The following is a 26,383-nucleotide window of genomic DNA, read 5'->3' as shown; positions in this document are numbered from 1 at the left end:
GCTTCCATTTTCAGCTCCTGCTTCCCAGCCAACCAAGGGTGCAACTGGATAGTAAACGCACTTTGCGCTCACCCAAGTCAGCTTGCAGACAAATAGGCTAAGAAGTGTGGCCAAGAAGAGGAAGAGGAAGATTTATATTCCCCCTTTCTCTCCTGTAAGGAGACTCAAAGAGGCTTACAATCTCCTTTCCCTTCCCCCCCCACACACAGCAAACACCCTGTGAGGTGGGTGGGGCTGAGAGAGCTCCAAAGAACTGTGACTAGCCCAAGGTCCCACAGCTGGCATGTGTTGGAGTGCACAAGCCAATCTGGCTCACCAGTTTTGCACAAGCCAATCTGGCTCCACAGTTCAAGTGGCCGAGTGGGGAATCAAGCCTGTTTCTCCAGATTAGAGTGCACCTGCTCTTGACCGCTATGCCACTACATTTACCCCCTCCCATTCCTTTTTTGCATCAGAATTTCAATTCCTTTCCATGCTATTGCAAATAGATAGATAGATAGATAGATAGATAGATAGATAGATAGATAGATAGATAGATAGATAGATAGATAGATAGATAGATAGATAGATAGATAGATAGATAGATAGATAGATAGATAGATAGATAGATAGATAGATAGATAGATAATCAATTAATTAAGCAAGCAAGCAAGCAATCATGCCCGGTTTAAGAAAATACAGACATATATTCCAGTTATTTATAAATGAAGCGAATTTCTGAATATCAGAGGTCAATGGACGTCTCTCCAATCTTGTGTCAATTAGTAAGATCGATAGGAGATTGGGAAGAAGCCCTTGAGCTCTGAGATTTGAAAATAGATTCCATGTATGGTCCATTCAAGGTGGCTTTTCCCTGTTGGCCATCCTTTTGGCAGGCGAGAGTAGCATCAGACTTCCTGAGCAGGTAGATGTCCTCCACTCACAAATGGTTCCTGAGCCCGTGATATTTCCCATTTTACGAGACCATGGATTCCCTCATGTGGCTTTCTGGATTGCCACCAGAGGCAGCGCAAAATCTCTGCTCCAGAGCATATTGGGAGGTGTTTTGCCGGTCAGGTTGCTGCTATTATACTTTCCCTCCTTTTCCTCTGATGCAGAAGACCTTCAAGAAAATGGGAAGTGCAACCGTTGTTTTCTGCACTCCTGAGAGAACGCTATCTTTGTGTGTGCTGGCAAAGAGGCTCCTCTGCCTTGAGTATATCATAAAAATATATTGCTCTCCTCAGTATCTGTTCCACTGATCAGCTATTTTAAATTCCTTCTCAAATCTTGGCTGTCATAGTGCAGATTCCATCATTAAGGGAGCAAAACTGTCTCTTTTCTCCTTTCTCTTTTGGCTGTGCAGACCAGGTAGAAGTTTTAAACTAACCGGCTCCCCCTGCCGGTCGTCTGGTCGTTGCGGTCCTTGTTGGTTTTTGAATGGCTGTTGATGGTGCTAGCTAGCTCCCTTTCAGCTCATGTTGAATATGATTACACCCTCCTGCGAAGCAGATATTTAATATGATTTCGGGTGAGGGTGGGATTGAAAATCTACTTGAGCGTTCTTAGATGAAATGTGCCACAGCTATGTACTTTTCCCTTAGCTTAAATGGGCTAATAATGCTTCGGGTGCTGTGTTTCTTTGCTGAAAGAAGCCCCTCGCTGTGTGCCAGGGAAGGTCAGGTCAGTGCCAGACCGCGCGCTGCCAAATTGCTCTTCCCAGCTCAAAGAGTTGTCAGAAGGCAAGTTCAGAGCGCAGAACAGAAATCTCTACTGGCTTTGAGGTCGGGCAGCTTCTGGGCCGTAATAGGAAAGCTCCCGAATTAAAGCACCAATTTAATTTCCATGGCACTGTGGGACAACCTCTGGAATTGGTTTGAAAGCAAAAGGTTACCTCCTTTATAAGCTCCACCTCCTGCTCCCAGAGTAGCGTCAATAGACGGTAAACCCGATTGGTTCAAAGATTCATTTTTGCAGTGTGTGTTCTTTATTATAATTATTGTTATTTTTGCTTGGTGCGGATGTTGCAGAAAAGCAAATGCCAAAATGGCAGGTTCTTTCCCAAGCATCCACCATTGCTCGTTCATTCCCAGGGATGCCAGCATTTCCTCTGCCTCCTTTAAGAATTGGCCAATACAGCTGGACGTCCGGCAGTGAAGCTGGTTCCGGTGCGCTGATGCTGTGATGTGGAACGTTGTGATCTCTTTATTTCTGCATTGTTGTTTTATTAAAAAGGTTAATATAGCATAGCTCACAAAGTTAACAAATGCAACAAAATCATGAAAGCCATCACCGTAAAACAAACCCCATCAAACACTTAATTGCCAAAAGGATAGGTATTGGGAAAGAGAGCCTCCATCACAATCCACCAGTAAGTTGGATAAACTGAAAAATGGGGAGGGTGTTTTTTTTGGAGGGGGGGGGGATGTTTTGTCGAAGGCTTTCAAGGCTGGATTCAACTGGTTCTGGTGGGTTTTCCAGGCTATGTGGCCGTGGTCTGGTGGATCTTGTTCCTAACGTTTCGCCTGCATCTGTGGCTGGCATCTTCAGAGGTGGATCACAGAGGGAAGTCTGTTACACACTGTGTCCAGTAAGAAGGGAATGTTTTAGCGGGGTATGACATTGTCATGTCCCCGGGTGGGGAACCAATCAGTAAGTGTTTGGGTGGCACTTGCTATGCAGAGGTGTGGTTGATGGTCTAGTATTGCAGGTGGGGTTTTTTTTTGGGGGGGGGGAGTTTGAAGATTTCACCATAATGATGGTGCAGATCGTTTGCATCTTGTGGAGAGTGTGCTAGAATCAGTATCGTGCCCTGGGCTCTTCCTGAGGACGTCGTGGTATAGCTGGACAATTTTGTTTCTTCCTCCTGTAAAAAAATATCAGGGGACAACCTTTCCCATATTTCTGACCATGAGATAATTCCTGAGAACACCTGAGTCTCTGGTTTACTGTAAGGTACGGAAAAAGAAAACAAGCCTGGCGAAATGCTTAGCGCGTTGGGCTAGGAACAGGAAGGACCAAATTCGAATTCCCATTCTGCCTGGTAGCTCAGTAGGTGACCTTCGACCTCTTATGGTCTAACCTACTTCCCAGGGTTATAAAATGGGCAAGTGCAGGCCTGAACACCTCAAGAATGGATTGGGGGGGGGGGGGATGCAACAGGCATGTGCTTATTTTGAAAACTCTTTATCTAAAGCAGGTGCTCAAGACACGTTTATAACAAGACCTCACCTGCCGTTAAAAGTTAATTGGCAGGTGCGGATGAGAGCGTGCTGTCCCTTCGCTACCTGTTCATAAGCCTCTTCATGCACTCAAGGTCACAAATAGCCCATTAAATTGGGCTTAGAAGCAGAGAGGCGGCCACTGAAGTTGCTGTAAACCTGGGGTTATCTGATCTCTGCAATTCATCTTCTGCCGTTTGGAAATGTAAACAGGCCCTGAGTTCATATGGGGGGAAAATATTGGATATACAGCTGGCATTTACCTTTCCCATTCTACTTAAAGCAGGTGTGCAGATACTCTGTTTTTGATTCCTCAGTGACTAATTGAAGATTTAATGCTGTTCTCCTATTAGCTGATCCAGGTGGGCTTCGGGAGCAGCAGCAGCAGCAGAAGGCCATTGCTTTCACATCCTGCATGTGAGCTCCCCAAGGCATCTGGTGGGCCCCTGCGAGTAGCAGAGTGCTGGACTAGATGGACTCTGGTCTGATCCAGCAAGGCTCTGTCTTATGTTCTTACGTTCTCTGGTAACCTAATTTCAGGACAGGGGCCCAGAGTGGTTTTTTAAAAAAATGGTTCTGCCAGTTCACCTTTTTCCAAACTAAACGAAGGTGGTAATACCGCGGCCTAATTACAGGGACCTTTTAGGGAATGGGAAGCATTGCCGTATTTGTTCAAGGCTTGCTAATAATTATATTTCCAATTGATGTCCTGCAGGCCAATCACGAAGCGTTTTGATGAGTTTAATATAATTGAATAAAGTGACATATTACGCACCATTTAGAAGCCGTGGCGCATTAGCCCTCCATTAGATAAAAAGCTGGTGTTATTCTACTGTTATGTCAGGATTCAAAAGAAATATATTAGGGCTTGATCGGCGGCGTCTTCACCCCACATGCTCAGAAACCATTATCAGATGACTAATTTTGCTAATAGGCTGCTTCTGAGATGCGTCATGAATGAAAATGAAAACGAGCCCAAACGCTATTCATCAGAGTTCTCTTTGCAATTAGCAATCAGCAGCAGATATCCAGCTCCATGCAGGGCCGTGAAAGTATCTCCCCCAACTGCTATGTTTACCTATTTACTGCACAAAGAGGATCTTTTTCCAGGACGAATGCCAAGAGGTCGCCACAAAGTCCTCCCCTGTTCTGTGTTTCTTTTTGGAGCCTTTGAAGAACCGAGAAACCACGTTTGTGGCATTGAAGGTAGAAGGCATTATGGGCCTAATTAGTACTTTGTCTACTGGACCTTTACTCCTGGACTGCTTCTAATAGCTTCTCTGTTTCAAACTCTGGATCAGATTGTCCTTTCTGGGGCAAGAGTTGTGGAAGCGCTCAAGATCCTTCTGCTGTCTTCTTAGAGGCTGGAGTTCCCAGTTCAAAACAGAAAAACGAGTTGGATCCAGTCAACTTCCTCACGGAATCACCCATTTTCAGCTCATCCCACATATATGTGAATGCCGCATGATTCTCATCATAGCCTTTTTTGGATGGTCAAAGACCAGGAATTCCTTCACTAGCAGAAATGCTGGTCAGATCCAACCCGTAGCTGTGTTTTCCCCTAAATGAATCCCTTGAATCAAAGCAATACCAAACTGGCATTTTAATTGACTTAGTAAATACACGCATTAAAAAAATAACACTAAGATAACAAGCATTTTTAAGGCATTTTTCTCTTAACTGTCTGCCGGCGGTTGCATGAGCTAAATTATTTAGTTTGTAGACTCACCAAAGAGGAGCCGATTTAGGTATTTACTTTTCTGATAAGGAAAGAGGATTGCAGTTCCTATGATATGCGGCTTTGTTAATTTCGTGTTTGTTCCCTGATGTATAAAAATCTTTCTAAAGAGCTCACTCAAGGGCTTGACGGCTTCTTTGGAAACTGGGGGGAAGTGGTAGGATGAAATGAAACATGAATAGGTCTTAAAAACATAAGTCAGCAAATCTTGGGCAGCAAATGAAAGTGAGCAGCGGTGGAGAGACCTCTTTGAGCTTAATTTATTTGTTCTCGGAGAACCAAGCCCTGCATTTTGCTTGGGAGCAACCCTTGTGATCTCCTTCCCTTCAGTGACATGAAGCATTGAATGCTGGTATAAAAAGAGGTTGCAGAGGATAATAAAAGCAACAGGAAATAACTGGCTGGGACCTTTCACAACAAGAAGATTTACTGCAAAATTGGAGTGAAATGTTGCTGGTTGATGCAATTTTGTTTTTAACTGCTGATGTTTCAGCAACGACATCCTCTGTCGAATTTTGCAAATTAAAATAGGGACAGTCTTGTACTTATGTACTTAACAATCTCTGCCTGAGGAACCCCAACATGTAGATTATTAGGCAATGCAGAACGCTTTTCTCTACCAAACGGTTGGCTTTTAAAATTATTCATCACTGCAACAAGCTGATCTGTATTGATTTCTGTAGCTGCCGTGATGGTAGACAGTTGGTTGGCGTTCCGTTCTGTCCCTTCTCTCCAGTAGTCCTTTCTGACACTTAGAAAGTTGTTTTTTTGGGGGGGGGAGGGGCCTTGGGATTGTTGATACAGGCTTATTCCCTCTAAAGAGGAAAAAAATAAGGATGTTTGGTAGAACACTTGCCATGTGTTTCATTGTACTTATTTGTAGAATAGCTGTGACTCAGCCACTTATAGCAATAGCCTCTGGTAGATCATTATGGGAAGGGAGGAAAGGAAGCAACGCAGCAACTTTTTGTGTTTAAATAACTCAGAAAATGTCTGGACCTGGGCAAAGCATGGAAGAGCAAAGGAGATGGTGACTGTTTTGGCTTCAGATGTATGAAGAGAATGTGAATAGAATGAAGAAGACGAAGAAGAAGACGACGGAGACGGAGACGATTTTATTTATGGTCAATGACCAAATATTCGAATAAAAGTGTGTTATCTCCTCTTCCCACCTCCCCGAAGGGAAGGAGGGTGGATCTCAAAACCGGCACCTGAATTGAACTTGTGCATGCAGAAAAGGTGTATTTGATGCACTGTTATTATGGGGAGGTGAATTTAATGCACTGTTATTATGGGGGAAGTGAATGCACTGTTACTATGGGGAAGTGAATTTAAAAATTCACTTTTTAAAGAAATAGCCATTGATCCCTCTTCTTGTCACGTCTTCTCTTTCCATTTCTCTCCCATTCCTCTTTTCATTTCTGATGAATAGAGCTTCTTGGAAGCTTATCCCCTACAACCTTATTGATCTCAAAGGTGCTACTAGACTCGAATCTAGCCATTCCTTTTTCTTTGACTTTTTTTGGTGCTTCCTTTTGTAACTTCAACCCACAAGGTGGCGCTTGAGCTGGAGATCAGGGAAAACATCGCCTTCCTCTGAGCATCTGCAGAGTGCAATTCTGATGTTTTGCAGAAGCCCCCATCCCCTCTTGAATTTCTTTTCTTGATCAAAATGAAAGTGTTTAGAACCAGATTCCACATTTCTAAAGAGATTGAAGGAAATGGGTTGCAAGAATTTAGGGAGTAAAACTGAGTAAAGAGGAATTCGGAGAGTTAAGATTGCTTATTTGGTGCGGTTACTGAAATATTGGACCACGTTGCCTATCGCAGTTGAGCGAGCCAGACCTATGATGCAGTGTAGTGCAGGAATTAAGGATGTGGGACAAGTATCTGGAAAATTCAGATTCCCAGATTCAAATTGCTGCTCATGCCATGAAACTCTCTGGGTTACTGGGCCAGTGAGGGAGCAACCTTGTTTTCTGCGGCTCCAGAGACTAGGACCAGGAGTCATGGGTTCAAAATGAAGGACAAGAGATTCCACCTAAACATCAGGAAAAACTTCCTGACAGTAAGGGCTGTTCGACAGTGGGATGCACGACCTCGGAGTGTGGTGGAGTCTCCTTCTTTGGAGGTTTTTAAAGAGAGGCTGGGTGGCCATCTGTCAGGAGTACTTTAATTGTGTTTTCCTGCATGGTAGGGGGTTGGACTTGATGGCCCTTGGGGTCTCTTCCAACTCTGCGGTTCTATGCTCTCTCAGCCTAACCTACCTCACAGGGTTGTCATGATAAAATGGATGTGAGGGAAATGTTATATGATGCTTGGGTTCCCTGCTGGGGAGAAAAGCAGGGTATGAATTAATTGATAACGGTTTGCTTTCCTTCTGTTTATAGGCGCTGCCGCTCTTTCTTCCAACTTCCTATCTCCCGTGATCGTAATTCCTCCTGTCAATACTAGCGTGGCAGCTGGAAGTAACGAAGTTGTACTGGAATGTGTGGCCAATGGCAGGTAATGTGAAACAAAACAACAACAATTCTACCCCACCCGGGTCAGAACTCTTGCCCGCCTGAAGCAGGAGGAATAGAGTACGCTGTTGGCTGTCTTTAAAATATGGAGATCCACGGTTAGTTTGTCAAACTTTGTTACCGAGTTAAATAGTTTGGTTGTTTCCAGAGAGCGACGAAAGAAAATTGTTTGTGCAGAAGAAGAAGTTGTGTAGCTTGGAGGCTCAGCGGTGGCTGCCATTTACTCTGGCAGATTTGGTCTATCGACGAAATATTGTATTTTCATATGGTTATATTTTCAGAAAGATTTTTTTCCTGATGCTGCCAGAGTCTGTGGCTGGCATCTTCAGAGAACTGAAGATGCCAGCCACAGATGCAGGCGAAACGTCAGGAGAGAATGCTGCTAGAACACGGCCATACAGCCCGGAAACCACACAGCACCCTAATAAGGCCATTGTTAGGTGCTGAAGATGCCAGCCACAGATGCAGGCGAAACGTCAGGAGAGAATGCTGCTAGAACACGGCCATACAGCCCGGAAACCACACAGCGCCCCAGTGATTCCGGCCGTGAAAGCCTTCAACAATACAATAGCCTTATTAGTTGTATTACATTTTGAAATGAGGCTACTGAGGTGTTGGTGGGGAAAGCAGGAGTGGAAAGGTTTGCTCAGCTTCCACAGAAGAGTTTGGATAATGAAAGTCCAGCACAGGGTTTTGGACCCCTCAATAATGTCGAGTGAGTCCAGGAAACCCGAAGGTTTCCCCTAATACTCTGAAGAAAATGTTTGCCACTTAATGTAGTAGGTGAGGGAAGGGGAAATGCATCCTAAAAGAGATAAAGATCTGAAGCATTCAAAGAACCCTTGGAAAGCCAATTGATTGTCTCCTCTCTGAGAACGCAACTGGCAACAATCCTATCTTCAAACTTGGATTCTAATAAAAGCACCCCCATGCAGCTGAGACCTAAAGCCAGGGTTTATTTCCCCCCTCTTTTACTTAGACCCACTAAATTATTAGCACTTAAAAGCTCCATCATTATAACAATTAGCTGTGCCTGTCGGGTGGCGCTCCGGCCATTTGCTTGCTTTCGAAGCATGGCTGCTCTAGGCCCCCAGAGCTGTATCTGGATTTATTTCTAAGTGTCCGACGACGTTCAATATGCCTGCAGCCCTGGAAGAGTTAGGTGAGTCATATGTTCGCTGTGTTATTACTGCAGATAACATAATTCACAGTAATAATTGGCGTGACTTTTACCCTCGCAGGCCTACTGAGAAATTAAGCGTAGCTTGGAAGAGGAACGGAGTCAAAATAACCAGTGGAGTTAGCAGTTTTGGGAGACGCCTGACTATCGCCAGTCCAACCTCTGCTGACATTGGAACGTACGTCTGCGAGGTGCAGTCGAGAGACAGCCCTGCGGAGCCGGAGAGAGCAAAGGCTTTCCTCTCTATCCTGGGTAACGCGGCTTTATTTTATTCTTGCAAAAACGAACCTTGAATGGCAGTACAATAGGAAATAGGAATGTTTCGAGAGTTCTCTGACCTCGCAGTTGTACCTCTCTCCGGTAAACAGAACAAAAGAAGTGAACTGGGTTATCTTTGAAATTAATTCAGCTGTTCCTCGTCACTGAACGGAAATTCATCAAGGATAGCCTTTCTCTTGTAACTTTAATGGTACACTGGATACAGTGTGAATGTTAAAACCCGGTCATGGAAATGAAAAAGAAGTACTAGGTACCGTACTTGTTGAGAACCTTGTCGTGACTTAGTTTTGAGTGGTGTTTAAAGCCCTGAATACCGTCTGGCTCATTTCCTGGAGGAACGTTAAGGAAAGCGCTGGTGTATTATGTATCTGATTCTGAGGTTGGCCTTGATGCTTGAGCTTTGCATAAGAAGAAAGACAGTAAGTTGTTGGCTCATTATTTTAGTAAAAATATCCAAAAATGATGGTTGTGGGCTTTCCGGGCTGTGTGGCACATAGTGTGTAACACACTTCTCTCTGTGACACACCTCTGAAGATGCTAGCCACAGATGCAGGCAAAACATTAGGAACAAGATCTACAAGACCACGGCCACACAGCCCGGAAAGCCCACCACAACCAGTTGAGTCCGGCCCTGAAAGCCTTCGACAATACATCCAAAAAGGACTTCAGAACAATGGCCAAATATCTTTGTTTCCTAAGAGTAAATTTTTCTTTTATCAGTCTGGGCATAGTTGAACTCAGGCAAGGTCCTTGTCTTTCCTTGCCATCAGCAGGTGTGCGACCAGGCAATTCAGATATCATAAGAGAGTGTCCCAAAATAATGGGGAGTCGAAAATAATACTGGAAGCTTCAGACTGAAATTTGTTTGGGCAAGGACCCTGGGAAGAGTCTCGCTACTGGACTGCAAACAGAGGCAGCAGGGGTGGCCCCGCTTGGATGCATTACTGGTCTGATGGCATCTTGAGGGATAAGCCCAGTCTACTTCTACTGCGTCAGTCTTAACAGCACAGTTTGCATTTTTGTGGTTTTCCAGATGCCGAAATCCTGTCAAACGCCTGGGGAAAACCTTTAAATTCTCCCAGTTTCTGGGAAAGTAACCAAGGGAGATCATTTTTCCCCAGACTGCTTTGTTTGTTGCAAAAAAATATAGAAGAAGAAGAGTAGAATTTGGATTTATACCCAACCTTTCTCTCTGTTAAGGAGACTCAAGGCAGCTTATAAACTCCTTCCCTTCCTCTTCCCACAACAGAGACCTTGTGAGGTAGGTGGGGCTGAGAGAGTTCTGAATAACTGTGACTAGCTCAAGGTCACCCAGCAAGTAGAGAAACAAACCCACCAGACTAGAGTCCACCTGCTCTTAACCACTACACAACGCTGGCTCTTGAGTATTGGTTCTTAACTGCATCTAGTTCCCTCCCAGAAGACTTTCAGTGACCAAGAGAGGCCACATATCCATCCACACTATCCCATCTGTGTGGCAAATCTGTTGATTGTAGTCATTCGCCCTTTTCATCATGACAGTTTTGAGCATCTCAGAGCCTTGATCAGTACTACTATGGATATTATGAACAAAATGCCATTTCATAGAATCACAGAGTTGGAAGAGACCCCAAGGGCCATCAAGTCCAACCCCCTGCAATGCAGGAACACACAATCAAAGCACTCCTGATGGATTGCCATCCAACCTCTCTTTAAAAACCTCTCTTTAAAAAGACTCCACCACACTCTGAGGTAGCATATTCCACTGTCAAACAGCCCTGACAGTCAGGAAGTGTTTCCTGATGTTTAGGTGGAATCTCTTTTCCTTCACCTTGAAGTTCCCATGACTCCTGCTCCTAGACTCTGGAGCAGCAGAAAACAAGCTTGCTCCCTCATCAACATGACATCCCTTCAAATATCTAAACAGGGCTATCATGTCATCTCTTAACCTCCTCTTCTACAAACTATACATACCCAGCTCCCTAAGCTGGGTATGTACCTCATGCTCAAAATGTGCCCCTTATTTCCAAATGGCTTGAGGTTTTTTCCGTTGGCCTCTCAAAGCCTATGCGCGAGTTCTTCTTGCAAGCACAACATTTAGCATTCCTAAAACTCATTCGCATTGCCTGGTGTAGTTTACCTATATATGGATTATTTGGCTTTGGTGACTCGGTTGATAAAGAGCAAATGGCTGCATTTTCTGTTGACGGCCTGATCATCTTGGAAAAAGGAGGCATTGGCCGATTGCACGGCGGAAATTAGGGGATGCAGCTTTGGCAGCCAACACCGAAGTGAGAATTAAGGTTTGCTCACTGAAGTGGCAGCAGCACAGATGTCTTCATCTTGTCTGCAGAGTTCAAGATAATCTTAAAAAACTTCTGCAGTGTAAGAAAAGAGATTTTTTTCCCCCCGAGGGGTGGGGGAAGCCTGCCTTCAGGACAGCAACCAGTTTGGGCGAAGCAGAGGCAGTCAGGAGCTAACAGCGGCAAACTTGTTAGTTTTACAAACAGGAAAGTTTCACTGGTCCGTTCTGGGTTTGGCTTCCATGAAACAGGGTGCCCTTTTAATATAGAAGTTCCAGGGTCATTTCTGACTTGTATTAAATTCATCAGTGTGAGCCAGCGTGGTGTAGTGGTGAAGAGCAGGTAGATCCTAATCTGGAAAACAGGGTTTGATTCCCTGCTCCTCCACCTGAGTGGCAGAGGCTTATCTAGTGAACCAGATGCGTTTCCACACTCCTACATCCCTGCTGGGTGACCTTGGGGTAGTCACAGTTCTTCGGAACTCTCTCAGCCCCACCTGCCTCACAAGGTGTCTATTGTGGGGAGAGGAAGGGAAAGGAGTTTGTAAGATGGTGTAGTGCAGGGGTCTGCAACCTGTGGCTCTCCAGATGTTCATGGACTACAATTCCCATCAGCCCCTGCCAGCAGACCCTTGGTGTAGTGGTTAAGAGCAGGTGGATTCTAATCTGGAGAACTGGGTTTGATTCCCCACTCTTCCTCCACCTGAGTGGCAGAGGCTTATCTGGTAAACCAGATGTGTTTCTGCACTCCTACATCCCTGCTGGGTGACCTTGGGGTAGTCACAGTTCTTCGGAGCTCTCTCAAGCCCACCCACCACACAAGGTGTCTGTTGTGGGGAGAAAAGGGGAAGGAGGCCACCTTGAGTCTCTTTAAAGGTAGAGAAAGATGGGATATAAAACCAAAATCATCATCATCATCATCATCATCATCATCATCATCATCATCATCATTCTTCTGAAGCTATGTTAGACATAGTTTTCCTTCCCAAGAAAAACACAAGACACCGACCTCTGAAATTTGTTGTCTCAATTCCTGGGGCACTTTTGGAGCAGACCAACTTATCCACAATGCCTGTGTGTGTGTGTGTGTGTGTATATTCAAAATAACAAGGGACTCATCACAATATAGTGTTTATCAGTCAAAGAAACTAGCTTTAGTAGTTTAGTTTATTTATTCACCAGAGATCCAGACATGTATTTGACGGTGTAGAAGAAAAACACACTTCTGTATCTGGATTGATCTGGGGCCTCCTATCCTTCAGAGAGTTTGTGAAGTTTGTGACAAGATGGTCTGCAAGCAGAAACTGTCTGTCTTTGTCAACTGACAGTGTTGTAAACTCCAGCCAAGATTGGGGTCACCAGTTGTTTGCTAGTACTCGGCAGAAGACGGGGACTTGGGAGACTTGGTGGGATGTAAACATAATCAGCAAACTGTGTGCTGCTGTTTAAAAAGGGCTGTCATCTTGTCATCTGGCTATGAAACCACAGTGCTCCCTCATAGTCATCTCTTCTGTGTTGTCCCCTGATCCTCTGGGAGGGTGCATTTTGAGATGCAGGACCCCTAACGGTGCGCTTATGGTGGCCTTCTGGCCCTCACAACCTCTAGGCACCACTCAGATAGAAGCAAAAATCTGATGCCCCTTGACCTAGTTGGGCAGTGGAGCAGTTCTTTCCCGCCCTGCTCCATCATGCTTTTCTGTAGTACTGAGTAATCCTGCCCATTGTTGTTACTGAAACAGGCTGCACGTAAATTTCAAGCTGCATAGCAAAAATGCACCTGGAATACCCATTCCTGCAATCGAAAATTGGCAATAGCACATTTGAATGCTCCCACAGGTGTGGGGGAGACATTCTGTAGGGCGAACTTGCATGCCAGGAAGCTGTCGAGGCTGCAACGTTGACATTTTGTTGATAAATAAAACATTCTGTGCTATTTTTAATTGTGGGGAGGATTTTTGCCCTTTCACAATGGGAAGCAACCGGTCTGTGACCAAGCTCCAGCCGCTGTTCAGCCGAGGGGAACTGCATTGTGAGATCTATTTCTATGAACCCATTTTTTGACCCCTTCCATCCCCCTAGTGAGGCTGGTATGTCAGTCGACCAGGTGCAAGGTGGGCTTGCTCTCATTCCAGTTTCAGTGCCCACAAAGATCCCAGCGTGTTCCTCTGGACAGCCAGCGTGGTGTAGTGGTTAAGAGCAGGTGCACTTTAATTTAGAGAACTGGGATTGATTCCACGCTCTGCCACTTGAGCTGAGGTTTATCTGGTGAGCCAGATTAGCCTGTACACTTCAACACACACCAGCTGGGTGACCTTGGGCTAGTCCCAGTACTTCGAAGCCCTCTCAGCCCCACCCCTGCCACCTCACATGGTGTTTGTTGTGGTGCGGGGGGGAGGGGAGGAGACTGTAAGCCAGTGGTTCTCAATCTTCCTAATGCCGCGACCCTTTAATACAGTTCCTCATGTTGTGGTGACCCCCCCAACCCTAACATTTATCCATTTTACAGATGGAGAACACTGATGCAGAGAGTCTTAGGCGACCCCTGTGAAAGGGTCGTTCGACCTCCAAAGGGGTTGCGACCCACAGGTTGAGAACCACTGCTGTAAGCCCTTTTGAGTCTTCTTACAGGAAAGAAAGGGGGGATATAAATCCAACTCTTCTTCTTCTTCTTCTTCTTCTTCTTCTTCTTCTTCTTCTTCTTCTTCTTCTTCTTCTTCTTCTTCTTCTTCTTCTTCTTCTTCTTCTTCTTCCTTCTTCCTTCTTCTTCATGAATCAAACCCCAGAGGAAAACGCTTGGTTATTATGATAGCCTTCGACTGCTACCAATCAGTGCATTGTAAGGTGGCCGAGGAGGTGAGACCTTGATGAGCTGCTAAGGATGGATGAGCAAGCTAACCTTACCTTCTCTGACCACAAGTACTGCATTGACAGGTTGATGTGACCCCTCCCCCACCATAGAGCAGGCTTCTATCCCACCATTTCTGCATGAAGAATGAGGATTTTCATGCAGCAATGAAATGGCAATACATTTGGCCTACAGTTCGGGTTGTCATCTCCCTGTGGAGTTCTCCTGGAATTACAGTGTGTCTTATTGACTACAGGAATCAACTCATATGGAGGGAGGGGCGCCTTTGGAAGGCAGACCTTCTAGCAACACATCCCTCCTCCACCTTCCCTTTGCCTCTCCAGAGATTTCCCAGGCTGGAGTTGGCAACACTTTAGCTATTTTACAGGCAGGTATTTTGAAGCATTTAGCCAAAGTCAAGTGGAAGTCTTTTCCTCTTGGCCAAATTGATTAGCCTTTTATTCACTGCCTGCTTTTATTTTAGAACTTTATGTGAACTTTGGTTTTAGCTTTGATCATTACTTTATTGCTTTTTTATTGCTTACTGTATTCAAGCAGTGACCTCTCGGCTCCTTTGCCTTGAAAAAGCCAAGGCACATTTCACTTGCTTGATTTTGATTTAAGTCCTTTCTCCTTTATCTCTACCATTTTATTACGACAAATTTAATTTTGCGGTGGTACCACCAGATCTGGCCTTCTGCAGTATTTCATGCCGTTTCTGCTGGTGCAGATGGCCAGTAAGCAGAGCTCTGACATAACAGAAAAAAATGAAACATTAGGGAAAGATCTTAAACTGGTTGTGGTGGGTTTTCTGTGCTATGTGGCCGTGGTCTGGTGGATCTTGTTCCTAACATTTCGCCTGCATCTGTGGCTGGCATCTTCAGAGGTGTATCACAGAGGGAAGTCTGTTACATACTGTTTCCAGTGAGAAGGGAATGTTTTAGTGGGTTATAAATTTTTCATGTCCCCGGGTGTCACAGATGTCACATGTTTCATGTCACAGATGCAGGCGAAACGTTAGGCACAAGATCCACCAGACCAAGGCCACACAGCCCGGAAAACCCACCACAACCAGTTGAATCTGGCCATGAAAGTCTTCGACAATACAAAGATCTTAAAAATCACAATGGCACCTTTGATTAGTCGCCTGCGTGCTCTGATTTTGAGATGTTTTATTTATTTCTTGTATCAGATCTATAGAGGCTGGTGGTGAACGATAGAAGTGCTTGCGGTACGAGTGAGGGGATGAAAAGAAATCAGTAAAATTTGGTTACCAATTACTTTTATAGAACAAGGCACTGTGGGCTGTGGACATTTACTCCGAGTGGCAACTCCGCACGCCATATTTTGTTGGTTATGCCTTTGTGCCAAAGTAGGGTGGTGTGTGTGTGTGTCTCTAGCAAGAAACGAAGCCAACAGATTAGTAGATAATTCATTAAAAGGCAAGGGCTGCATAATGGAACAGAGCCATTTCTTAACTAGGGAGGGAACAGATTTGAGGGGAGGTTGTAGATGAGAATCAAAAAGGATAGAAAGCACCCCCAGAAAGGGATCTCTCTCTCTTCCCCAGCTTCCTTGAAGGTGTTTCCTTCCTATCTTACATTATTAAAATCTGTTTTAGTAGCACTTAAGAACTCGATTATGCTTGCCCATTTGTGCACATGAAATATTTGTGGAGCACACTGATAGATCACACACAGGGACTGGCACTTTTTGACATGAAGTCTAAGAAAGTTTTTTGGCAAGCTCGCTTGGGATAGAGGTGTACATTATATTCTATGCAGGGCTGTTACCCAAATTGGTCTGGTCTGTTCCCTTTTAGTTGGGGGAATTAGTGGAGAAGAGGCCTTGCACTGCACGAGGGGCTAACTGGGATCTCTCTTGTTTTGAATTTTAAGGTAGGAGAAATCCTTTCTGTTTAAAGGCCAGTGAAGGGTAAGATGCCATAACTGCTTCACCCAGCATTCCAGTTGAGACAAAATCTTAAGGCATGTCCCCCAGTGGTGGGATTCAAATAATTTAACAACTGATTGTTTACAAGCACCGTTTTAACAACCGGTTCTGCCGAAGTGGTGCGAACCTGCTGAATCCCACCACTGATTGCCCCATTCTTGTGTGGGATCCTGCTATCTGCAGACAGAGGAGAAGAAGGGTCACCATTTTAAAGAAGAAGAAAAGTTTGGATTTATACCCCCCCCCCCTTCTCTCCTGTAAGGAGACTCAACAGACACCTTGTGAGATAGGTGGGGCTGAAAGAGTTCCGAAGAACTGTGATTAGCCCAAGGTCACCCGGCTGGCATGTGTTGGAGTGCACAGGCTAATCTGGTTCCCCAGTTAAGCCTCCACAGCTCAAGTGGCAGAGTGGGGAATCAAACCCGGTTCTCCAGATTAGAGCGCACCTGCTGTTAACCACTACACCACGCTGGCTCTCAACAGAAGAATGCCTGTTCAGGCAAGATGCATGGAAGCGCGAGGAGTTTTTCCTCTGTCATTTCCCTGGTCCTGGTACAGGAGGAGGATTTATTTTTAAACAAAAACAGCAGGTCCCCTAAATCCTGCCATGTACACATAAACAGGATTTTTCTGAAAAGGTGACGGAGCCATGTGTGAATTTTTCTTTTTAGGTGCTGAAAATCTATCAGAAACTGAAGTGTAGACGTTTGTGGTTGAGAGCTTTGAAGCTTTACACAAAAACGGCTTGGATGCTTACGAGGACCCTTTCTGTAAGAAGTGGGAGAATGTATCCAGGACAGCGATTTCAACAAGCGCAGAAAACCTCTTGGTGGAAACGACAGTTTTAAAGAGGCGAAGAATAGACAGGATGGGCAAGACAGGGAGAGATGAAGTGGATTTTGCAATGGCAAATCATATCTCAGCAACCTACTGGAACCACTGAGCTTTAGACGGAATATCCAGAACATATGGCATCATTTGCTGATTAGATGCTTGGCCATTGCCTTAAATTGCAGAGACGTCACACATTCCTTATTGCTGGGGATTTCACAAAGAAGGGAAGGAGTCAAATAGCAAATGGGATGTTTAGCGATAGCTGTTTCTTCTTTTGGTGCACACGGCAGATCAGATGACCACATCCTCTGACATGAAGGGCAGGGGCTATAGCTCACATAGAAGAAAAACACAAATGAGTACTTGATGTCTAACAGGTGTGGTTTTCCCTGGCTGTGTGACCATGGTCTGGTAGTTTTAACTTCTGACACTTCACCCATGTCTATGGCTGGCATCTTTAGAGGCATATCATAGAGGCATGCCAGCCATAGATGCGGGTGAAATGTTAGGAGCTAAAGTTACCTGACCACAGCCCAAAAAACTCACAACAGCCAGTTGATTCCATCCATGAAAGCCTTCAAAAATACTTAATGTGTTGAGGTTCATAAGAGGTTCACCTAAAACTTGTTGAATAGCCTTAGTAAGAACATAAGAATGAGCCTGCTGGATCAGACCAGAGTCCATCTAGTCCAGCACTCTGCTACTCTCAGTGGCTCACCAGGTGCCTTGGGGAACTCATGTGCAGGATGTGAAAGCAGTGGCGTTCTGCTGCTGCTGCTTCCCCGAGCACCTGGTCTGCTAAGGCCTTTGTAGTCTCAGATCAAGGAAGATCAAGATGGGGAGCCATAGACCGACTTCTCCTCCAAGTACTGATTATGCTGGTTCAACTTCATTAAGCAGCATGATGTGATATGCGGTGACCAGTTCAGCCACGCCAGCTCACAATCTGTTCCTTGCTGCATGAATATCATGTCTGTAGTGTGAAGGCCGTTGGCCTTAGCAGTATTAAATACCACCCTTTCATTTCCGTATGGACAAAGCTGCTTTATATGCAGTCTGGTCCATCATGTATAGCCTTTTTTATGCTGGCTGGCAGTGGTAGTCCAAGGATTCAGTTAAAGGTCTTTTATGTCACCTTCTACCTGATCCTTTTAACTGGAGAAGCTGAGGTTAGAACCTGGGCCCCTCTGCAAGCCAAGATGATGTTCAACCTCTGCGTCATGTCTTCCCCCTAAAACAAAACCACACACACATCTACTAGCACACTTGAGTCCTATGAGCCAGAAACTCCCATAACAAGTTTATCTGAATATTTAGGAAGCCTTACCAGCGATGCATCAAGAGGCCCAGCTATCTTCACTGTGTTACTAACCAGTAGTTGCACTGGGGAGCGTGGCAGAGCCTTCCCCGGGATGTCTTCATGTAATTCCAGCAAAGATAAACCGAGGTGGTTCCAAGCTCTGGTTTTTATTAGCTGCGGTTGTTATAAATTTTGGAAAGGGCAGCGTGTTTCTGAGCTTGCATGGCATCGGTTTGGGGAAGATTTGCTGCAGATTAGAGAAGACCACGTTTGTTCAGCTCTGAAGATCAAGTGCCGCTATCTAGCTCATTTGAAAACCAGGAGACTAATTTAAAGAAAAAACCTCCACCCACCTCACAAATCCCTTAATATAATGACTCTAAATAGTTATTTTTGCACGGCCATTGCAGCAGGAGTTTATGAAACCCTGCCACTCCATAAAACGAGCAATTGTGGTTTTCAAGCGGAGGCCGCGGCTGAAAATAAAAGCGGGACAAAGGAGGAAAGAAAACGACCCATATACAAAGACATCAGGGCAGGATGGCCTTGTGGGGAAAGGCAATTGAGCGGGGCGCTGTAATGCTTCATTGCTGTTGACCGCTTGACAGGGACAATGACATAGTGGGAACCCAGACAAACACCACGGGGCAAAATTCACCTTTCCCAACTCTCTTTTAAAAAGAGTGTTTTTGTCAAGGGACACTCTGCCTTTTTGTGAGGAACGGTGCTGTAGGAAAGTTTTCCTTTCAGCACAAAGACAGGTTGGCATATCAGTCTAAGAAAAAGGGCTAACATCAATGATACATACAATAGAGGGAGGAGGAAAAGAGGAGAGAGAGGCCTGCTGGTACAATTTATGGCCCTCGAATCCCTTCAACATCCGGTACCTCCAACTATTGGTATTGAGGTTTGTTTTTACTACCTTAGGAGCTTTCAGAACTCTTTCCAGGTTATTTAAAATCCTCCCAATATAGCGAGGAAACGCTGTGCGTTAGAATTAATTTCTAATTTAAACTAAGTATTTTGGATCCTGCAACTGTTAAGTTGACATGTAACTGGTTGACAGATCACACCCAAAGAGTGCTTGTTAATGGTTCCTTATCCCCCTGGGGGAGAATGACAAGTGGAGTGCCTGAGAGATCCGTCCTGGGCCCTGTCTTGTTCAACGTCTTTATAAATGACTTGCATGACGGGCTAGAGAGGATGCTTATTAAATATGAAGATGTTTGGGAGGGCAGGAAACAAAGTAGAAGACAGAATCAAGATGCGGTGTGATCTTGGCAGGCTGGAAAATTGGGCTAAAAATGAATTTCAGCAGAGATGAATGTAAATTTCTGCATTTAGGTAAGAAAATCAAATGCTATAATCAGAGGATGGGGGAGGCTTGTCTTGATAGCAGCACATTCCAGAAAGATCTGGGGTCTTCGAGACGGTGCACTGAACATGAGCCAGCAGTGTGATATGGTAACAAAGGCAATTTTGGGCTGCATCTGCAGAACTAAAGTGTCCAGATCATGTGAAGTGATAGTGCCACTTTATTCTGTTCTGGTTAAACCGCGCTTACAGTACCGTGATCAGTTTTGGGCACCACAGTTTAAGAAAGATGTTGACAAGCTGAACCGTGCCCCAAGGAGGGCAACAAAGTTGGTGATGACTCTGGACACCATGTCTGGTGAGGAAAGGATGTTTAGCCTGGAGAAGAGACAACTGAGAGGATTTGAAGGGCAGTCATATAGAGGATGGAGCAGAGTTGTTGTCTGCTGCCTCAAAAGGTTGGACCAGAACTAATGGGTTGAAATTACATCCAAAGAGTTTTCAGCTAAGTAGGAAGAACTTCCTGCAGTTGGAGCAATTCCCAAGTGGCAGAGGCTTCCTCAGGAGGCGGTGGGCCCCCTTTCTTTAAAAATTTTGAACCAGAGGCTGGATGGCCACCTAACGGCAGTGTTGATTTTGTGAATTTAAGTAGATCTTGAGAAGGAGGGTAGGAAGAGGTGTCAGCGCTTGGCTCCCATTGGCCTTTCTTACAAGCCCCGGCTAATGCCAATTGCCACTTTGGGGCCAGGAAGGAATTTTCTTCCAAGCCAGATTGGCCCAGCAATCCAGGAGGCTTTCCCTGCTTCCTCTGGGCATGGAGTAGGGGTAACAGAGGGTGTGGAGGAGTTGCCGTGAATTTCCTGCATTGTGCAGGGTCCCTTCTAGCTCTATGTTTCTATTATTTCTCTTTGAATACACTTGCCTGAATCACCTTTCTAGTTTACAGTAAGGAATCGACTAATTGAAAATCTGTCCTTGGTAGTTATGGGGTCTGTTGAGGCATCTTGACTCCAGGCGTAGCTTGGTCCACAGAACAACACTTTTTTTTTTCCGTTTTGGATCTTCAGTTGGAAACTGGTTGAGCCATAAAGTGAAAACGCTGGAATGAGTCGTACGGTGCATGTCTTTGATCTGACCCTGTGGACAGAAGCTGTGTTCGATTCAAGCAGGGCCGCATTTTTGAGAAGCAGGCTATTAAGGACACACACGAGAACTCGTATATAAAGATAATGCGTAGGGCTGCCCTTTGCTGGAGGCTGAGATTAACGGTAATTTATCAAGGAGGGTTGTTGCCCTGCAGTGTTGGGAGTTAGGAAAAGGTCTACAGTTATATATAGAATGGTCACTTTTGAGCATGGAGAGAATATTCTATAGACCTCAAGCCACCTGCCCTTTGTAAGATGTTCTCCCAGAGGTGAAATTCTGTGCCATTTGCCTCATTGCTTTTGAATAAAATGTGAACAGCATTTTGTCACACAATCTGTAGACCTCTCATACACACATGCACACATATGTTTGTGTGTGTGCATTTGGTGGCTTCCCAGAAATTTCAAAGAAGGCTGCTTTTGCACAAATATTAGACCTACTTATTGGCATGCAACCATTTTTTTTTCTTTCCGCATTACTTCTTTGAAACCTTTAGATCAGCAATCTTTCACTTTTCTTGATCCATGATCCCTGCAGAGCATGGGATCCCCTGAAGTGCAACCACGTGGCAGGGAATCATGCGGCATCTGGATCGCATGACAGGTAGAGGGGGCAGAATTATCCTGTCGGTACCAGCAGATCAAGGAAACTGGCGACAGGAAATGCAAGCCAATCGGCAGAGGCTGTAACATAGGGCAGGTGAAGTCAAAGGTCTGGGCTATGGAGGAGTCCTCTCCATCGCGGAGTGACCTTGCCTCACCGTAGTGCTGATGATTTGTGCATGAATGCAAGGAGAGGCATCCTCTTTATGTACATCCTCTCACTCACCCTATGCAGCTGGCAGCAGGCTCTTTGCAAAGGCAGCCCAAAGTGTCAACTCTGTAGCGGTTTGGGAGTAGGAAGCGGGGCTCCGTGAACCCGTGACTTTAAGACATGTGGCTTAAATCAGTCCAGCATCCATGTCGATACTTTGACCTCTGTACCAGCACACGATGCTTTGTGAGCTGATGCTCTAATTCAGAAAGGGCCACCTGGTGCCCAGGCTGAGATGCAAGGTAGCTCAGCTCCTATTGACCCTGTGTAATTTTAACCTAATAAATCTTGTCTGCTCTTAACTTCAGCGATTGAGCTAATTAAATGTTAAGCTGCTTGTCCTGGTCTCATAAAACCACCGCTGCCATCCTGGTGGCTTCTGCGCCATGTCGCTGTCGGCGTGTATAATTTAATCCTTCAGGGTGTTGTAGTGGTGCCACCCGGCCAAAACTCGAACGTTATGATCATCGGCTGCGATCTGGGTTATTTCGGATCCTCCTGTAGTGTAATATCTAACTGCCCTCATTTCGTGTCTTTTGTATACGTGGTATGGAGGGGGGAATTATAATGGCCTTTCAGGAGAGCATTTGGTCGGGTTTAAGGCATCGTCAGTGTAAAACAGATGCCTCGCGGGGCAGGTAATGGGATCTGGCAGGCTCTTATTGCATGCCAGGTCACCCATTTGGACTTGCGCCTTTCTTTTTAATAGCAGACAATCAGCACTGAACAACAGATGCTCTTCGCTTAGTTAAAGGAAATGGCACAGGGATCCCAGCGGACCTCTGAATGCTTTCTGAAATGTAGAGTGGTACTAGTTCAAAAGGCCTTGTAACACCTTTTGTGATTTTATCGACATGATCTGAGAACATATATACACAAATTACTTTCTTTCTACAATCTTCCAACTGTAGAAAGCCAGAACATATTACAGAAACTAAGATATAACAATTTTGCTTGAATTATATTACATTGGTTTGAAATCAAATAGCCACTGCTTCGTGTGTAACGTGGTTCTTGGACTGGTTAACCTGGAAACTTTCTTTTTCATTGATCAGACCCAGTTCCCCCCATTGTCATGCTGTACTAGATAGTCCTTGTGGTGTGAGAATGAAACCTGTGACCTTTTGAAGTGAAGTGTGGATGGTTTGTGCGTTGCTTCAGGTAGCCTGGCAGAAGCCCAACCCACAGATCATGCCCTTCGTCTGCCCCCCTTCTTGCCTCTTCCTTGGTGGTCCGCTGCATTAGGAATTCTACCCCCTGTTAAAAAGTGCCGGTTGTGTCAAAGCTTTTTGTGCCCTGATATTTTTTCTAGCTTTATGGCCATTGCACTATATAAGCACACACCTCTGTGGCCTCCTGCTTTGTGGATCCATGAAGTGAACATACATAAACCTGCCTTTTTCTGAGTAAGATCTGGAGTTGCAAGATCTTGTCTGGCCACCAGCAGGATATGGGGGCAGGGGGGTAGAATTGCCAGATCCAGATTGGGAAACTCCTGGAGCTTAGACGGTAGAGTCTAGAGGGTAGAACCTCAGTGGGGTACAATACCATGGAGGCTACCCTCCAATGCATCCATATTCTCCAGGAAACATGATCACTGTGTTCCGTAGATGAGGTGTAATTCCAGGGGATCCTCAAGTCCACCCCAGAGGCTGACATCCCTAGTATTATCATTGATCCGTTAAGGTCATTGTTGACTCCCCTGGCTGGCCGCGACTCTCACGGATAACCTGAAGAACATCACCTGATCCTGGATCCTTTTCACTGGAGATACTGGGGATCAAATTTGGGACCTTCTGCCTACAAAGTGGATGCTCTGCCACTGAACCACAAACCAAACCCATTGGGAGTATCTTTTGGGTTTCTCTGTGTGTGAGCATCCAGCCAACTGAACAGTTTAAAGCCACCCTCGTGCTGTTTTGTTTGAGTGTGGATGACACAACCTTGGTGCTTTTTCAGACGAAAAGCCAAACGAAGCAATTAGAATGAGTCCAACTTGACTTTTCAATCATTTCTAGCTCTTCATGGTCCCGTCCCACCCACCCCACCCCCGCCATAAATACATCACTTCATGCACAGCTCACACATATACAACTGTGTTTAATAACCGTCATCTATTTAAGTATTGAAGATCAATAATGTCTGGACATGTGTATTATTAAAAAGCTATAAATCCTGCACGGACCCAAGTTGATTCATTTCACTCTGCAGGTTAATGTTCTAGAGATTTGGCTTCCTCTGTAGCAAAGAAAAATGAATGCCGAGAATGTTTTAATGTTTGCAAAGCACACACGGTATTCTGGGGCAAGAAGGCTCATGAGAGTATAGTTCACAATGAATTGTTTGGTCAGAACTAGTGGCTGTTCAGATTGCTTTTCAAGGTTGTCTGTGGCTGAAAGCGTTTCCCCGAGTTTTCTCTATAAAGGCAGATGGTGAAGGAATGTGGGCCATCCTGATTGGCTTTAGCAGCTGTGCAGCAACTGGGTTTACCCTTTTTGATGATCCCCTCAAACCATCTGTGGTTTGAGGGGATCATCAGCAAGGGTAAACCCTGCCCAGTTGAGCCAGCCCCAAGAGTACACCGCTCTGCTAGAAAAGAGATGAGTGAGGAATTTGACTGGTTGTGGCATCAACATCAGTGAAATAACTTTGAACTGTACGATGTCTGCGCGTTACCTTTTGCAAAGCTCTAGTTGCTTTTTTTTCTTAGCCTGAACGATAAAAAGTTGGTCATGCTTGCTGTTCAATTGATGGGTAGCTACTGTTGTGTTAAAAGATACAAGATGTTATTGAACCAACTCGGGGATTCGCCTGATGTGACAACAGGAGGTCTGTGAATAGATCTCATGCCTTAAAAAAACCAGATAGAAGGAACTGCTGGTGATCCCAGGTTCAGTTCCAGTCAGAGTGGAACAGGGGGATTAATGTGGCACTAGATGAGGTCTTTGTCCCATTTCCTTGTGGTGGTAGGAAGAACAGGCCAAAGGTGAGGGCCAGAGACTCATATTGGCTTGTGTAGAGTGTCTAACTTCACTTGGAGCAGGGGCGTACTGCCCAGGGGGACATATGGGGTCAAATGTCCCTGGGCTGCAGCCATTTAGTCACATGGGGGTGGAAAATCACCCCCACACCCCTCCTCCTCCCCCCCCCCCCCCCCCCGGTGCAAGAAAAGTCATTTGGTCGTGGTATGGGGGACAGAAAACTCAGATTTTGCACTGGACTACATTTTACCTAGATACGTCTCTGAATTGGAGTCACGGTGACCCAGCAAGGGTAGTCCCCAGGCCAAGAGAACTGTTTTCCCAAACTCAGTCTAATGACCTAGATTACATTGTTTACTTGGAATCTCCTGCTTACAAATAAAGTGATGTCAAATGTATTTCCAGGTTCAAAAAATAAAGTCTGGTTAAGTTTCTTATTAAAACTGCTGGTTTATATCCTCTGGCACAGATTTATTTTCATGCTGTTGCGGGTTTTATGCCCCAAGCTTCATCAGACGGTGTATAGATACGGAAGTATAAAATGGGGAGCTGTAAATAAAAAATCTTTATGGACCTCCCAGGATGGTCCTTCCAAGTCGAGGATTAAAATATTCTGTGGTTTGCGCCTGTAAAATGAAAAGCGGCCTCTGCTCTGATGTTAATTTCCTGCATAAAACCCTAAATCTAAATTGGCAGTCACTCAGTGCTCTTTGAAATTCATATTCATCATCGCGTATAATTGTGGAGGTTGCTTTATGAGGCTATCACTTAAAAGAAACTGTAAACTCAGAACAGAAGTCAAAGGAAGCCACTTGTGGTGGGTTGTATTAAATACATTCATCCCAAGTCTACACGCCAGATTCCCTGCCCAATTCATTTTTATTCAGTGCAAGGTCTTCAGGGGTCATGTGAAGAATGATAAGAGTTTGGGTCCCTCCACTGAAGTTAACAAGGATCTCCTTGTAGATCTCAGCCCCCAAAAGACCCAGAAGGTGGCCTGCTATTTGTGATATAGGTATTTATTCTTTCAGTGACCCTCCTTATCTGTCTTTTCTTAAGAGCCACCCTATTTTACTGCTGAACCAGAAAGCCGAATTGTGGCTGAAGTGGAGAAGACGGTGGAGATCCTGTGCCAGGTGATGGGTAAGTCTGGAGTTTATAAGGCATCATGGTTTTTTTGGGAGGATAATGAGAAGTTGCTACGCATGAGGAGCATGGTCAGAAAAAACCTGGAATATGCTTGTCTTCCAGGCAAAAGGTCTCCCTCTCGTGCCCGCTTCTGGCCTGAAAAAGACACACTGGAGAAATGCAGTCAGCCAAATAGGATTAGCGGCCGGAGCTGAGCGAATTAACGAGAATGAAACGGTGGCTCTGGGACCCATAACTTGGGACGTGGAGAAACAATCAATAATTGCAACAGTTAAAGCTTCTTGTTTCTCAAAATTATGGAGCTTTAACAGTGAGAGGGGAAATGTCAGCCGCAGATGATTTTCAAGCGTAGCAAAGACATCCGTGGTGAAGCTCTGTCACGCAGATCTTAATTGGAAGGCCTTTGAACGTGGCCAGAGCAGCCAAAATATTTATAATTCCACTTAGAATGAAGTGCCTTTTCCAGACCTAATTCCACGGAAGCACGGAGGCGCCGTCCAGTTGTATCCTAATTAAAAACTACAACAGGCGATCCAGTGTTTAGAGAGTGAAACCGAGACAAAGTGAGTCCATCACAGTCTGGGGGCAAGCCCAGGTTTGCTCTGTGTAACATATGAAATGACAGTGTAAGCAGTGTAAGCAGACTTTGGAAATTGCCATTGATTGTAGAGTAAATCCACTGGTTAATAGGCGCTACTTGGAAGAAGATATGTTGACATTTGCAATCTGACAGCCAGCTCACACTATTGTTAAGTGAAGCTTTAAAAAATTCCATGGGTTTTTGGGCACAATAAGAACATAAGAACATAAGAACATAAGAACAAGCCAGCTGGATCAGACCAAAGTCC

The 26,383-nt window shown here is 45.1% G+C and overlaps 1 protein-coding gene across 6 annotated transcripts in view; it reads left to right on the top strand.

Moving 5' to 3' along the window:
• Positions 1 to 26,383, top strand: part of SDK1 (sidekick cell adhesion molecule 1) — a 536,293-nt gene that overhangs the window by 312,297 nt on the left and 197,613 nt on the right. For all 6 annotated transcript variants that reach the window (XM_048493601.1, XM_048493596.1, XM_048493599.1 and 3 more), the window contains 3 exons: positions 7,329 to 7,443; positions 8,702 to 8,892; positions 25,446 to 25,529. In XM_048493601.1, the coding sequence (XP_048349558.1) occupies positions 7,329 to 7,443; positions 8,702 to 8,892; positions 25,446 to 25,529 (390 nt within the window). The remainder of the gene's footprint in view (positions 1 to 7,328; positions 7,444 to 8,701; positions 8,893 to 25,445; positions 25,530 to 26,383) is intronic.

Source organism: Sphaerodactylus townsendi, linkage group LG04 (assembly GCF_021028975.2).
Source record: "Sphaerodactylus townsendi isolate TG3544 linkage group LG04, MPM_Stown_v2.3, whole genome shotgun sequence".
NCBI lineage: Eukaryota > Metazoa > Chordata > Lepidosauria > Squamata > Sphaerodactylidae > Sphaerodactylus > Sphaerodactylus townsendi.
The sequence above is the reverse complement of the archived record's forward strand: the minus strand, read 5'-3'. Positions and strand labels throughout refer to the sequence as shown.